This window comes from Leptodactylus fuscus, chromosome 9 (genome assembly GCF_031893055.1).
Source record: "Leptodactylus fuscus isolate aLepFus1 chromosome 9, aLepFus1.hap2, whole genome shotgun sequence".
In the NCBI taxonomy this organism is placed as follows: Eukaryota; Metazoa; Chordata; class Amphibia; order Anura; family Leptodactylidae; genus Leptodactylus; species Leptodactylus fuscus.
The window spans coordinates 78,197,973-78,213,381 of record NC_134273.1 but is presented as its reverse complement, the minus strand read 5'-3'; the positions used below and the strand labels follow the sequence as shown (position 1 = coordinate 78,213,381).

Genomic DNA, 15,409 nt, shown 5'->3' with positions numbered 1-15,409 from the left:
GCTTCCCCTTTCTATATTAATCTTAATGATTTCTCCAGGAGTTTATCATTTTTCATCTTTTCCTGGTGCATGAATCACTTTGATCAATGAGTTTTTATCACTCCAGGTCAATCTATAAAGTCTGTGCACCCCTGTGCTGCTGCAGCAGGACCTGTGTGTGCCTTGTCCTGGAGGGGAGGGGAGGCTGCTACTGCTGCTGGTGGTGTGTGTATAGTGTGTGTGTAAATGGGGAGGGAGAGGTGCGGGCCAGTGCGCATGCGTGCCAGTTCCCATTGCTGTGTATGGATCATTGGGACAGGATGGAATGAACCTTTGTATCTCTTTAAAGGAGCCGCAGCAGCAGCAGGCAGTGAGGAAATAGCCGCAGCAAGTCTCTTCCTATCTGCAGCCACAGGATCTGGGAAAGTTTTGTGGATGGAATAACAGGATGGCTGTGATCTGGGGCTGGGGGATCGCTGGATAAGGGTCTGGATACAAAGTTGCCGCGAGGATCTGGATACAAAGTTGCCGCGAGGATTTGGATACAAAGTTGCAGCAGCGATGACCTGAGTGTGAACTGTCACCTGGAGGAAAGTTGCAGTTGACACTTGTTCCGTCTATGCCCGGGCTTCCTATGGTTACTGTACACGATCAGCTTGTTCTAGTCACCGGCTACTGCTGATCACTATGGCCAAAGTGATCCAGAAGAAGAACCACTGGACGAGCAGGGTGATCCAGTGCGCGGTGAGCCGGGGCTCCGCGGGGGAGGTCCGGCTGCCGGTGCTGGGGGGCGCGGAGTATGGAGAGTTCCTCTATCTGGGGGAGGTGGAGGACTCCCTCATCTCTTGCTCTGGAGAGGGGAAACTACAGGGAGGGGAGCTGCTGCTGGAGGTGGCCGGGGTCCCGGTGTCAGGACTACCCAGATACGACGTGCTGGACATGGTGAGGATCTGTGGGGAGCAGGTCCCCATCACAGCTGTCAGGCAAGGTATGTCAAATCCCCCCCCCCTTCCTGAACCCTAACTGTCACCCCCATGTAAGTGCTTAGTGTCTTGTATGGAGTCAATAAAGGGTTAATAAGGGTATTATATCTATCTGTGTACAAATGTAGCTGAGCTGAGTGTGTCACTTAAAGGCATATTCCTGAGATCACTGATCCTTACCATAAGGTGCATTGCTGGCCCCTCACTAAAGCTTGTGGCTCAGGGGGGTCCTAGTGGTGGGACCTTCACAATCAATGTTGTCCTTACAGGTTTACAGTCCTATGTAAATTATATCATGGTGGAATGGACTTACAGGGTTGACAAAACTTTTTGAGTTCTCTACATTGTGAATACAGTATAAGGGTTGTATACGCATGTTGTTGGGTGCAGGTTGTCATTTAAAGGTACATTTCCAATTATACCATATTAATCTCATGGGGGGGTCCCTCACCGGTCCTGAGGCTAGGGGTGTATGGTCACCCACTACGATTTGTGGAGGTGACTTTTACAATATACCAGGCCAGTAGTTAAGGTTATGGATACACATTGACATGTCACCTGACAAAGAATTCATGGTGTTAAATTGCGACTGCGACATCACGTATTGTATTAGGTTGTGACTAAAGATGGCTGTGTTGGCCTGCGACTACTAATGTAAGTGAATAGAGTCGGATTGCGACCCCTGGGCGGCTGCGACTGTGACCTCTAGTTGCAAAAAAACCCTGCAGTGCTTGATCTTTTTGCAACTAGACGTTGTAGCACCCTTGAGGTCGTAATGTGACCCCATTCACTTACATTAGCAAAAGAGTAGCAGGGCGACAGGGCGAGCTTTAGTTGCATCCAAAGTCGCCCTGTAGCCCTAATATTCCAAATATATTGCTAAGATCATGGGGGGTCCTGAGCATAGGGGTGTACATATCACTTACTAAGATTTGTCCCATCAACAATCTGACCCTCACAGTCACTTGTCATACCCCATGAAAAGGCCCCTAGGATTACCTGCAGTCCTATGTAAATGGTGATCACAGTGCAAAGTGCTGATAAGGTTGACAAAACTTTTTAAGTGTTGTCATTGTACCAACAATACATAATAAGCGTTGTATAGGGATGTAGCAGAGCTCATTTGGTGATTTAGCTTTACGTGTTTGGTTGTGTTTTCTGTTGTCACAGTCCGCAAGGCACATGTTCGCATGTTGTACAGATGAAGCATGGGAACACTGCAGGTTTCTTCTGTAGTCGTTGCCAAATTGAGGTGGTTTGTGGTTAAACGTGACAATAACACAGCACAACTATAAAGTGTTATTATACTGCGAAATATTATTGGATACCCATTGAAATCAATAGGCATGGTCCACTCTGTACATTGACTAATAGGGAAATCCTAAGCAGGGAAACCCCACTATAAGTATATTAGGACATATAAAGGAGGAGGTGGCCCAAAGAGGACTTTCCCTTTAAATACCAAATCCAGCTCTGCTACATGTATTCATATTGAGTGTGACTGTATACAGTATGCAGATCATTTGCATCACACCCTACCATTGTCTCTTACTCTGATGATACCTTTTATTGGAGTGTTTCGGATACTTGATGTTGGTGTAAATCCAATGCTAGTCACCGGTTTCATTGTCTTCCATGCCGGTGGATTATAGCAGTGTGCTCAGCACTGTGCAATGATAAAAATATCTTTCCCGCCACACATTCCGCACATTGCTCACACTAGCAGGTGAGATATGCAGGCACCGGGTGAGATGTGACAAGGACCTGAGCAAGCGGCATCAGCAGGATGGATGGTTACAGGGCTGCGACTAGTCACCGAGGATTCATACATGACATGGACAATGGCAAAAATCATATCCCTTTAAATGGGTAAAACGGAACGCATGGGTCATTGAATCAATCACTTGTCAGTATTATCTGCTTCTTGGAAAGTTGGGTGATTGGTACTTAACTTTCTCAGAGCCCTAACATGTTGTATTGGGTGCCAAGGTAGGCCGGCATGGTGTAGCGTTTCCTGAAACAGATATTCCTAAAAAAACGGAACTTTCAAAGATAATCCATCTCTATGTATATGAGGTTATAGGGTATATTGGTATCATAGAGGGGTACTTGCTTTTTTTGCTTCTTTATCCCTCACACCATTATACATGATGCTTTTGTCACTCTCTGCCCTGCCACTAGGGGGTGCTATACTTTAAATGTTTTTTATGTACAAACTACATTAAAATTTACATCCCCGGCCTATAACATTGTGGCACGTGATCTTTTACCTTGACACAGCGGTGAAGTTTTTTGTGTCAATATTTGTTGCCTGCACATTACAGACGGAGCTCACCTGTGACACCGCCCATAGTACATGAGTCACACCAAGTATTTTGTCAGCCTGGGGACATCCAGATTAGGAGTGTGTGTCACCGGTACATGAGCTCCGCCACTTCATGCTGCCATGACAATGGGCGTCTTGTGCGGCGGATACAATATACAATAGAAAAACTGGTTCCAAGAGCTTGCACTTATTTTGTGTACTTGACATTGAACCGGTTTGTGCCTTAAGTAAATACCGCACAGCGCCGTAACCTGATCTGACGTCCATGACGGTGTCACGTAAGGGGTCGAGGAGATGTTTACATTCCTTTTTGTTGTATATGTATAGAGAGGTTTATTTGACATCGTTCCTGTTTTTGCAGTTTTCGCCCCCTTTTCAATGTAGATCTATGCCAGCAAACTGGGGTAAAAGTGATGCATCTTTGGCGCATCATAAAACTGACGTGAGTTATGGCTGGAATCTGCTATAGTCCTTGGCTGGTGTAGATCGGGACCTTCTGCTATTAACCAGAATAAGGCTACATGCACATGACCGAGTGTGCAGGTTGAGGCTGTTCCAATGGGGGGTCTGATACTCTATTCTGATGATAATAAAGCAGATCCTATCTATGGGAATGCAACCCCCCATTGAAGTCCATAGGGGTAGAAGGCAATCGGACGACACTGGGATGTCATCTGAGTGTATTAGCCTATAAATTCATCCCCCCCTTGGCCTGCACATTTGGCCATGTACATGAGGCCTAAGTGTTCATAGCCTTTTAATAACTCTAGCCCATCCTTCTCCAGCACAGGAATGGATTAAGACTGCTAAAGGAAACTCCGTTCTTAATGAATTCCCTCCCGTTCCTCCTTCAAGATCAATACACTTCTGAAATCCTCTGTGCTGCTGGGTGATTGCCATAACTATCTGCTTTTGAATCATGATACTACCCCTGTCATGTGCAGCCCAAATGGAGTTGACCGTATGATGGTGAACATATATCAACCACATATTTCTGAAGTTGCCTTTGAAGTACAGGGGCAAATTTGACAAAAAACTAAATTGTTGGTCATAGCGGCCAATCATAGAGCAGCTTTCATTTTTCAAGAGCAGAATACGAATTGATAATTGATGGCTATGGAAAAGTGGTTGCTATGGGTAGTTTTCTGTTTGCTATGGGTTTTTCATTTAGACAATTTTATAAATGTCTTCCATGGTGTTCGGCCCAGACTGTACGATAGGATTCAGTAGATTCATCTGTAACATGAAAGGCAAACGTGTGAGACGGGCCTAGGCCTACATTGGCCACACATAGAGTTGCCTCCCGATATCTAACGCATGGGACTTCTTACCACTTCCATGTTCTTCTATAGTGCTATTTTTTTGGGAAAAAATGTTGATCCTCAGGTTTTAGATAACTGATCATGAAACTAGGCCTAACCCCTCTTTAAGGCGACTTTTGCCAAGACTCGTCGTTGGGTGTCTCAGCCAAAGTCACTGTGTAGCAAAGGCGTATGGCCATGTTGGGTCAGGGGTAGGGTTGAGCCGATCTTGAGATTTCAGGATCGTTTTTAAAATCCGATTTTCGATCATTTTCCCGATCGCGAAATTTGCTCGATCACCGATCGGGATCCCATCTTTCCCGATCGCTCAACCCTAGTCATTGGACATTGTTCTTCACTCTCTGGCGGGTGTTTGGGCAGCAGTTTAGGCAGATGTCAGACTAGCGTCAGGTGTCCCTTGCATGAAGTATAGGGCAACATAAGTGAATGGGATTTCATAACTGTAATAAAAGAAATGGCGCAGATCTGAGGAAACGTCACGTGAATTAATACTGAAAATACATAAAATTAAAAATCTGTAGTATGTGACTGTCTTTATTCTTTATATCTCCCCTCCTCATTTAGTCTTCCTCCCTGATTTTGGCCTAAAACCTCACTAGAACTGCACTGTGTGAATCAGGCCTTAGAGCTATTGCAGGATATTTACCATTTGACAGCTCCAGGCCAGATAAGCAGTTTCTAAATCTCATTATCTCGTTCCTAATTAACACCTAAAGGCCTCTCCTACCTACAACCTCATTCATTAGGCCTCAGGTTACGTTCACCTCTGTGTCCAAGTCTCCATTCAGAGTCTTCAACTTATTTATGTGTCGCCTTCACCTGACAGACCCTATTATAGTCAATGGGGTCCGTCATGCTATGTTGGCGTCCACGAACCAGGACGCCAAACCCCCGATGATTGTGTGAACCTAGCGTGAGATAGCACAACAAGCAGTTGACAGGTAATGCAATTTTGCAGGTCGCCATTTTCAGGGGATTGTCTGTAAGTTGCAAAACGAAGATAAAAAATACCACAGAAAAACAGTACAGTGCACTTATAATGCTGAACAGTCACCTGCTCTTCCACCTTAAATATAGCTATAGATGGAGCAATTTCCTTGAACCCCTATTTTTATAGTCCTGAACCATTATCATAGTTCAGTCCTACAGGGGGTCCCCCCAGGCTAAGCCATGTCACCCCTCTAGGTCAGCAGCGCTATGTAATGTCCCTTTGTATAACGACCCTCCCATCCCCCAACTTGTTACTAGTATTACGTTCGCCATGGATATCCTTGATCTACAGGATACCAGCGTATACCGATAGGCCTTGTTCTCTATGTATAATACTCCTATAGTCACCTGTAATTATATGTCTCCCCTCCATCTCTCCCCCAGTTTCATATACACCCTTCATCTGCCCCTAGTTTCATGTCCCCCCCTCCATCTCTGTCCCCAGTTTCATGTCCTCCCGTCTCTGCCCCAGTGTCATGCCATTCTCCCCCCCCTTCATCTGCCGCAGTGTCATGCCGTTCTCCCCCCCTTCATCTGCCCCAGTGTCATGCCGTTCTCCCCCCCTTCATCTGCCCCAGTGTCATGCCGTTCTCCCCCTCCCTCATCTGCCCCCAGTTTCATAGGCCCCCTACATTATGTTCCACCTTTAACACAAAAACCCCACTTACACTTACACATAGTTGTAGGCGCGATGTGACGTCATCACATCGCGGCTACAAATGCAGGAGAGCAGCGTTAAAGCAGGAGCTGATCTGTGACAGCTCCTGCTTTAAACATCTATGTATTCAGCTCATCGGCGATGAGTTGAAATTGGGACATACCTCCCGCCGACCAGGACCGTTTTGTTAGGGCCGCGCCGCGGGGCCCCGGGCGGTTGCCCAGCTCGCCCGGCCTTGGATCCGCCCCTGGCTAAATCTGTATTGTGGCCCCTACCTACCTTGTGACATTCAGAATAATGTGATATTTTACATAGTAGAGGGACCTTCGGGGCCCCCTTATGGTCCAGGGTCTGGTAGTGACTGCAGGACCCCCTATAGCTACTATCCTCAGCTGACATTGACCTGTCTAGACATAATACAATGTGGCAAACTCTCAGCTGTTAAAAGCAGAAGTGAAACAACTTCTCATGTCACATTACCCTTGATTGTGTGTTACATTAGGAATCTATGGATTATAAGGTTATGTCATTTATCTACTTACATTATCCTGAAAACCCCCTAAAATCCTGCCATGCTTGGGGAACTTTGGCACATATATACAGTGTACGTTGGGTTTCACATTCCTCTTTACATTGGATTGACTTGTATTTCAGGTTTAGGGTTAAGCGCCCATCTGTCACAACAGGATCACAGTCCATGGAGGACAGTAATACAGATAAAAGAGAAAACTTGTGAAATTCACCAATATCGTCTGACCAACGTGAGGTCTCCGACTGTCCATGATGTTGAGGAGGGAAAGAATGGACATGTAGAATTTTAGCACCTGATCCTTCTATTCAAATAGAAGAAGGTCACCACTGGAGGTGTCTGACAGACCGTTATTCCATTTATTCCATTGACAATACATTCACACTTGGCTGAACCAAGCATGCACGTGTATGAGGGAGTTTCGAGGAATAGCTGTTGGCCAGATACACTATTGAAGGTCTAATTCTTATATTATCCAGTCAATTTTAATGATCGATATCAATCCTCTATCTGGTGGTCAACCTAGATCTTAGACTATAAGCCTATTTTACCACAGTGGTCCATATTTGGCAATAATTATCAGTATATAACATTTGAGAGGCGTCCACCATTCATGACCCTCTTCTTTTAAGCGACTGAATACAATATCTCTTACTGTGGAGGAACCAACAACCCATAGGCTTAAATGGGAACTATGTAATTCTTAATTTCACCTGTGGGGGCACTGCAGGTAAACAACATACCTTCCAGATTATACTGATTAGAACTGGTTGTTAGAGTTTCCAGTCTCAGATTATCCTGTGATCAGTTTATGCTCACACAAATATGGGATAGTCCAACGTGAACAAATCTTGGGTGCCCGGTATGTAAAAGTCAATGATTCCAGAATATCCCCCTGCAGATTGATAGGTTAGGGGTCACCTGAATCAAACAGTGTTTTCTCCTTGCGAATCGCTGCCTCCATTACCAAGATATCATTGTTTTTGTTAATATCCAGATGAGATCTTTGGAGCAACTCCGGCATTGCAGTTGCTCCAAAGAGATGCCGTGGTTGCTCATTTAGGTATTGATAAAAATGGCAATATCTCAGCAATGGAGGGAGCGATTCACAAGGGGGAAACGGCGTTTGATTCAGGTGACCCTAATCTATCTGCGGGGTCCTATACTGGATTCCGGTGACAGATCTGTTGAACTTTTGTTAGGAGGGACAAAGGAAAGTAATGTAATTCATAGAGTGTAATAAATGGGAACCTGAGCCTGGACTATGAGGTTTCTATCCACTGTGAGATTGTTGGACATTGTAAGATAAACCGGAGCAGATACTCGGCTATGTTTTTGGAAGCCGTTCTTGTGGTTTCACAGCCTGGGCCTGTAACTGATGTCTTTTGATGTGGTCACTATTGCATTCGTCTCCTCATCTTGCAAGTCCTCTCCTGGGGCTATGGTGCTAACAATGGCCGCTCTGTGCTGCTCCCCGTCACTTCATGAAACTATTTTATGGAAAAAAAAAAAGAAAACATATTGATGTTACTGACGGAGACGGAAACAAGAGTCCCCAGCGAGTCTGAAGAATAATTGTGTCCTTGGCTCCATAATTAGATATCATTATTTTCTCGGTGTCAGTTTGGTTAACCGTCCTTTTTCAGAGTTGCGTCTTTGTTACATTCTGCTCCTGGAACTCCGAGGTAATTAGTGTAGATTCGGCTCATCTTTGTAAGTCCTCGGGTTTCTCCGTGTGAACAGAAAAGGAGCGGGATTTCTACAGCTGGAATGTGATATTGGACGAAGCACACCCCTCGGCAGGTGAAAAGGGCATCGTGTATCAGTATTCACAGGCTAGACTTTGTACAGGAACACAGAAACCTAGAGCAAAACACAGGAAGTAGACAGAGTTGTCAAGGAAGGGCCAGAGCAAGGATTGTGAAGGTCCAAGGATTAAAAACGTGGTAGGGGGTTATACTATAGATGGCCATTCCAACCTATTAAAGGGATTCTTTCATTAAAATTATATTTTTTCTGCCTACCACGTCGGAATAGCCTTAAGAAAGGCTATTCTTCTTCTACCTTTAGATGTCTTTTCCGGACCGGTAGAAATCCTGGTTTTCGCAGGTATGTAAATGATTTCTCTCACAGCACTGGGGGCGGGCCCCAGCGCTCAGACAGCACTGGGGGCGTCCCCAATCCTGCAAGAGAACTCTCCAGCACCGCCTCCATCTTTGTCTGGAACGGCTTCTCTTTCAGCGCTGGGTTCAAACTGTGCATGCCCGTCGGCCACAAGAAAATGGCCGCTTATATTTGTGTGTAAGCGGCCATTTTCTTGTGGCTGGCGGGTATGTGCAGTTGGCTTTGCCCGAGGCCTAGAAGTTTTGAACACAGGAAGAAGAAGCGATGAGAGGCCGTTCCAGACGAAGATGAAGGCGTCGGTGGAGAGTTCTCTCGCAGCATTGGGGACGCCCCCAGTGCTGTTTGAGCACTGGGGCCCGCCCCCTGTGTGGCAAGAGAACTCATTTGCATACCAACGAAAACCAGGATTTCTACCGAACGGCAGCCCGGAGTAGACATCTAAAAAAAAATACAATTTTAATGATAGAATCCCTTTAACTTCACCCATTATTTAACACATATAGAGCAAGTTAAGATTGGCAAGGCCTCGGACCCTGGATAGCCCCATTAAGAGCTTATTCATACGACAAAGCACTGGTGTAACTATAGTAGTCGCAGTGGACCAGAAGCCAGGAGGGGCCCACAGGTCAACCTCACTACATTAAGGCTGGATAGATCTCTTTTATCTCCTGTCTGATTATAAATGTATTCCCTCGGCCCTCTGGTGCACTGGAGTGAGAAAATGGATGATACACAGCCTTCCACTGTCAGAAAGGAGTTTAAAATGAACCGCAGCCTATAGTGAAGCAGGGATTCTGTAATTGACTGCCCCTAGTGGTGTCAAGCAGCTTCTTACTCCCCTCTCCCCATTCAGAACACATGCACACTTGGCAGAACTGAACATACATGTTTATGAGGAGAGTCGGGAAGAATAACTCTAGGCTATGTTATATGGGGCTAGATTACGTTAGACATAACATTAGCCAACAACATCGGTCAGCGATCCAATATGTGGGGTAGGCCGCTGGACAATTGACCTTTTCTCTGTAGTCTAGTATACGTATTCAAAGTAACAAAAGCCCATACTGTTACAGGGAAGAATATTATAAAGGGTTAAAGAAAATCCATTAAGGCACTTGACAAAGAAGTTTCGCTTACATAACCGAGGAATTTCAGAGTAGGAACGTTGTGAATGTTATTGTTTGCCATATGAAACAACGTACCCAGTGCGCCATTGTAGAGCTGGCAGTTTATGTGAAAATCCAGCACGCCGTACAAGAGACCGCTGCAAAATCGAGTTTATCTTGTTTTCGAGAAAAGAACGTTGTGGATTCTGGTCATCGAGGATAAAGGGATACCCTGTGCAGGACCTGAGGGGGCGGAGCATGAGACAGGTCCTCTCTGCTGTGTGTTAGGCATTGCACCTTCAGCCCCCCCAACACAGTGCAGTGATAACATCATACCTTTGTTACATGTATCACTATTGTAGATGTGTGCGCCATTTCTCACTTCAATTATGCCAAATTTCTGACATAAATGTTGATAATTGATTCTCCCCCCTTGCCCACCTTTGACGCTGCAAGCTGCACTTTTCTCTCTGCATTTTTCATATGAAACCACATGGACCCCACTACAATCTATGAGGTCCGTGAGTTTCGTATGGAAACCACTTTTTTTTGCAGATTACATTTCTATTTGGGGAGTCCCCAAGCAGACTCCCAATGTGGAAACCCATGCGCAAAGGTGAACCAGGCCTTATGTCGGATGTGAAGTGCTCGTTACTTTTTAACATCAATGTCTATGGCTACTGGACGTATGATGGATTGTAACAGACACGGTCGTCTGTTAAAACAAACATTAATGGACACTTAGGCCGGGTTCATATTTGCGTTTGATCGCCATTCGGGGATTCCGTCCCCCATTCTACTTGAAAAATGTGGTGGAAAAATCTTGCAAGCGGAAATTTTCTCTCCGCACTTTTTGGACAGAAACCAGTCAGACCCCATTATAGTCTATGGGATCTGCGAGTTTCTGCGGGTAACCACTTTTTAAGGGGATTGGGTTTCCATTTCCGGACCTGACATAGCAACAGGGAGAGCGTAGGATCCGCGCTCAGAGGTCGTGCATAAAGGGTCGGGGATCGATCATGTAAATAAGAGAAACTTTATTGTAATAAACACAGTACAGCACAACGCATTTCGGGTTAAAAAGGAACCCTTTCTCAAGTGCAAATTTCACTTCCCACAGTGGATAACGGGTGTCACACACTATGACTATGGGATAACTATGGGATGTCTAATGGTAGTGGCCCTAGGTCATGATCATGCAGTTCCTGTGGTTCCTCAAGCTAGGAGCCTTAAGAACGCCACATAACTTCCTCCTACTAACCAGAGATAAGGTCAGATATTATTCTGTATTTCGGTGTTTTGTATTCACGGGTGACCGATTTTATGATTATTCTCCTTTTGATGCTTTTACTTTGCACCCAAACCTTATTTATCCCGATCATCGTATGAGACACTTACGGAAATAACAAGGTAATGGCGGTAATAGCGGCAGCCCATGGACGGTTCAATCCTATAATGTTTCTGACATCCCTTCCATTGAAGGTGCATTAACTTCCCCCAACATTGTATACCTTGGACGGTCAATGAAGATGGAGACTAGCCGACAGGGATAAGGTTGCTTAGCAATTCGTCCCTCCCCTCCTCCCCCCATGTCGTTTTATGGAGAGGGGGTGCAGAAAGCAAAGATTGCATTAAGGAGATATATTGGCCGAGCCGTGTAATGACTATCGGGTACTAATCCTGGAGACATCATTGCTCTTCCAGGCCGCTCGGAGTAATGCGTTTTTTTTCTAGCGCCCTCTCGGTGCAAGTCCCCAATGTCCGGGGCCTGTGCGTATGGATGATACGACCTTATTGCTTGACCTCCATTAAAACAATAGAATGGAAGAGTATATATATATTTATGGAATTTTTTTTTTACAATGTCACAAAATAATTTTTGTTTTTCGTCTTGTTATTTTTTTTACTATTTTTGGAATTTTGTGTGGCAGAGTACTGCTTTACGTGCTATGTGTTCTCTATGTCATTTGCAAGATTTTTTTTCCCAAGCAAATCTGTTTTTCACACTTCAAGACAAGAAGACTGAGGTTTTGGCACCTGTCTGTGTGCTGTCTCTTAAAGGGATCCTATCATTGAAACACATTTTTTTCTGGTTGACAAGGGTATTTGTCTCCTACCTTTAGATGTCTCCTCCGGGCCGCCGTTCGTTAAAAATCCCGTTCTTTGCCAGTATGCAAATGAGTTCTCGCGCAGCACTGGGGGCGTCCCCAATGCTGCGAGAGAACTCTCCAGCGACGCCTCCATCTTCTTCAGGAACGGGGTCTTGACGCGTCTTCTTCCGGGGGTTGGCTTCAAACTTCTAGGCCTCGGGTCTAGGGCAAAGCCAACTGCGCATGCTCGCCGGCCACAAGAGAATGGCCGCTTACAATACTGTGTAAGCGGCCATTTTTCTTGTGGCTGTGGGCATGCACAGACGGCTCTACCCGAGGCCTACAAGTTTCAAAGCCTGTGGCAGAAAAAGACACAGGAAGCGGACATTCCTGACGAAGATGGAAGCATCTCTTGCAGCATTGAAGATGCCCCCAGTACTGTTTGAGCTCTGGGGCCCGCCTCCAGTGCTGTGAGAGAACTCATTTGCATACCGGCGAAAACTGGTATTTCAAGCGAACGCGGCCGGAGAAGACCTCTAAAGGTAGGAGACGAATAGCCTTTCTTAAGGCTATTCCGACATGGTAGGGAGGAAAAAAATGTGTTTAAATTATAGGATCCCTTTAACAGCATTTAGTGATATGCTTTACAGCATAGTCATGGTCATCAGCAGCAATAGAGTGGAGTCGATTCATTGAGGTCTATGGGAGAGTTTTTGACAAGCACTGGGATGATGTAGGACAGGGATCAGCAACCTTCAGCACTCCGAACATCCCATTCACTTCCACGGGAGTTCCAAAATAAGCAAAACAAGTATGCATGCTGGGAGTTATAGTTTTACAATAGTTGGAGTGCCAATGGTTGCCTATCCCTGGTGTAGGAGATAAGTTCTGAGATCATCTATCATCAGTAGTGGATGCAATGATGGAGGCAAACGTACAGAATTGGCATGTGGCAATCTATTATTAGGCCTAGTGGACAGAGTGAAAATTGCCAGATCCTTTAACATTAAAACTAGGTGTAAAATATTTTCTATTAGGAACTTGTCCATTAGTCCATGTAGTGTCCTGTGGATAGGGGATGTGTCCATATCAGGACAACCCCTTTAAGACAACATGTTCCTATGAAAGGGTTTGTCCCATCATGGCCTCTCCTTTTAGGATTGCATGTCATTGCCAGTACAAGGTGCAGGCGCTCAATACTTTATTCAATAGCCATTTATATAATACAAGGATGGGCCAGGTCCACTGATTCTTGGTTCATTGGAGTCCATAGGGAACGAAAACTTCATGGAGGTGCCATAAGCATCATAACCCTATAGATACTCCCCGTGCTGCCGTACAAGGTCCGCATACAGCAAAGCTTTGGATCTTACCCAAACTTGTCTACTGTAATCTGGATACTTTGTCAGTCAAGTGCCCCGCCATAATGGTGCAGCATGCCAGAGTGCATCTGTGCTATTCATCCCTAGGTTTACAGTAACTAGGGAGCATAGGCATGTAATTATGGGGAGGGGGGAGATGGGGGAAGAAAATTGAAGTAATTAGCAAAATATTGCGGGTCTCATTGTTTGGGTGCGTCGCCCTCAGCCACTTCCCAGCTGTGTTGTAATGTAATGCCCACCCACTGAGATCTCATACAATGCACGAGCATATTTATGGCGGAGTCTGAGCGCTATACATTGTACAATCCTTTTATCTGCCGAGTCTGATTAATGGCTGGATAAAGTAATGGGGGGGGGGGGGATGAACTCTACATTGTCCGCGCCCTGGGCTGGGTATTTATAGATGGAGCTATTCTTGTTAAAGAGGTTGTCTCAGGAAGACAGTCCTTGTTCAGTGAGAATGGATGTCATGGGGGTCCCCGTCTATGGACTGGACTGTAAGACGTTTCTGGCTGGCTGCAGATTTCCTCGACAAGCCATTACGATTAGGGCGACTTCTAGTTGCACGACCAAAAATTGCCCTGTTGCTTTGCAACTCCTTTACCAGTGGTGTTGCGTTGCGAATCCCAAGGGTGCCGTGACTGTGACTGTGATATTGGGGTCACAATGCGACTCCGTTCCTTCACATTCCCGAAGGAGTCGCATGACGACATGGCGATCTGACGTCGTGGCCAAAATCACTGCGTAGCCTAAAAGTGAAGATTTGTTGAAGGCTCCTTCTAATATTAGGAAACAGAAAATCTTCAATATGATGATATTCTGGGAAATAAACTTGGTAAAATCGGCAAATATAACCGAATGTACAGTACTGCGCAAAAGTTTATGGCTAGCGTGGAAAAAAAGTGCAAAAGTAACCATAAAGGGTTAATAGTTTCTTTTTGTCAATGAATCAAATGAAGTAAAGAGAAATGTAAATCCCATCAATATTTGGTGTGACCTTTGCCCTTTCCCTTCCATCAGTTCTTATTGATATTTGCAGACAGTTTTTGGCAGGGAGGTTGTTCCCGCCGCCATCTTGGAGAACTAAGCCCAGATCTTCTGCGGATGTAGGCTTGTCCAATCCGTCTGTCTCTTCATGTCCTCCCAGACAGACTGGACGATGTTGAGATCAGGGCTCTGCGGGGGTCGTATCGTCACTTCCAGGACTCAGAGGTCACCCCAACTACTGATGGGATTTATATTTCTCTTTTCTTCGTTCACTTCATTGTGGTAATTGGCGCAACTGTAACTATTAACCCTTCGATTTCTTACTGTGCAGCATTTTCCCAAACTTACCTAGAACTTTTGCCAAGTTCTGTATCCATCCAGTTTCCTTGTTTGTACCTTTTCTTTTCACCATCTTACGTGTATTTGTATCTGTTCGGGTTTAGGAATGAGATTTCTTGTCGGAGTGGAAACATCTAGGGACACACTTAGCGTGTGAGACATTCAGGAAGTCATGATGGACTGAAGGAAGAGTCTGGAGAAGCCAAGACTAATAAGAGAAGTAACACAGAGCTGGGACTAATGAGCATGAGAACGGCATTTGGGGGCAGGCTGAGCTCACCAGGGCCCTACCCCAGAGCGCTCCTCTCCGCTCACAGACATTCTCATTAATTTATAGCCAGGTAAATTCTCGTCAACTGATCCCATCACATTGTGACATTTCTTTTGCAGGGATCTTCGAGCTTTGTTTACCATCCGCATCTCAAAGATGGTTGTTTTCTTGAGGATGGCTTTATAGTCTCAGGATTTTTCAGCCTTGTACATACATCAGAATGACAGGTTCTCACTACATATAGGTGTCGTGTATATACCATAAAACTTATATACGTAATTGTTGTTAGGAAAGATTTAAAGAGGAACTTTTATGTCTTCAGG

General features: G+C 45.2%; 1 protein-coding gene across 4 annotated transcripts in view; it reads left to right on the top strand.

Annotated features, from left to right (window-relative positions):
• The first annotated feature begins 289 nt into the window (after window positions 1–289).
• Window positions 290–15,409, top strand: part of MAGI1 (membrane associated guanylate kinase, WW and PDZ domain containing 1) — a 321,908-nt gene continuing 306,788 nt past the window's right edge. For all 4 annotated transcript variants that reach the window (XM_075287478.1, XM_075287479.1, XM_075287477.1 and 1 more), the window contains exon 1: window positions 290–967. In XM_075287478.1, coding sequence (XP_075143579.1) covers window positions 667–967 — 301 coding nt within the window. In that variant the 5' untranslated portion in view covers window positions 290–666. The remainder of the gene's footprint in view (window positions 968–15,409) is intronic.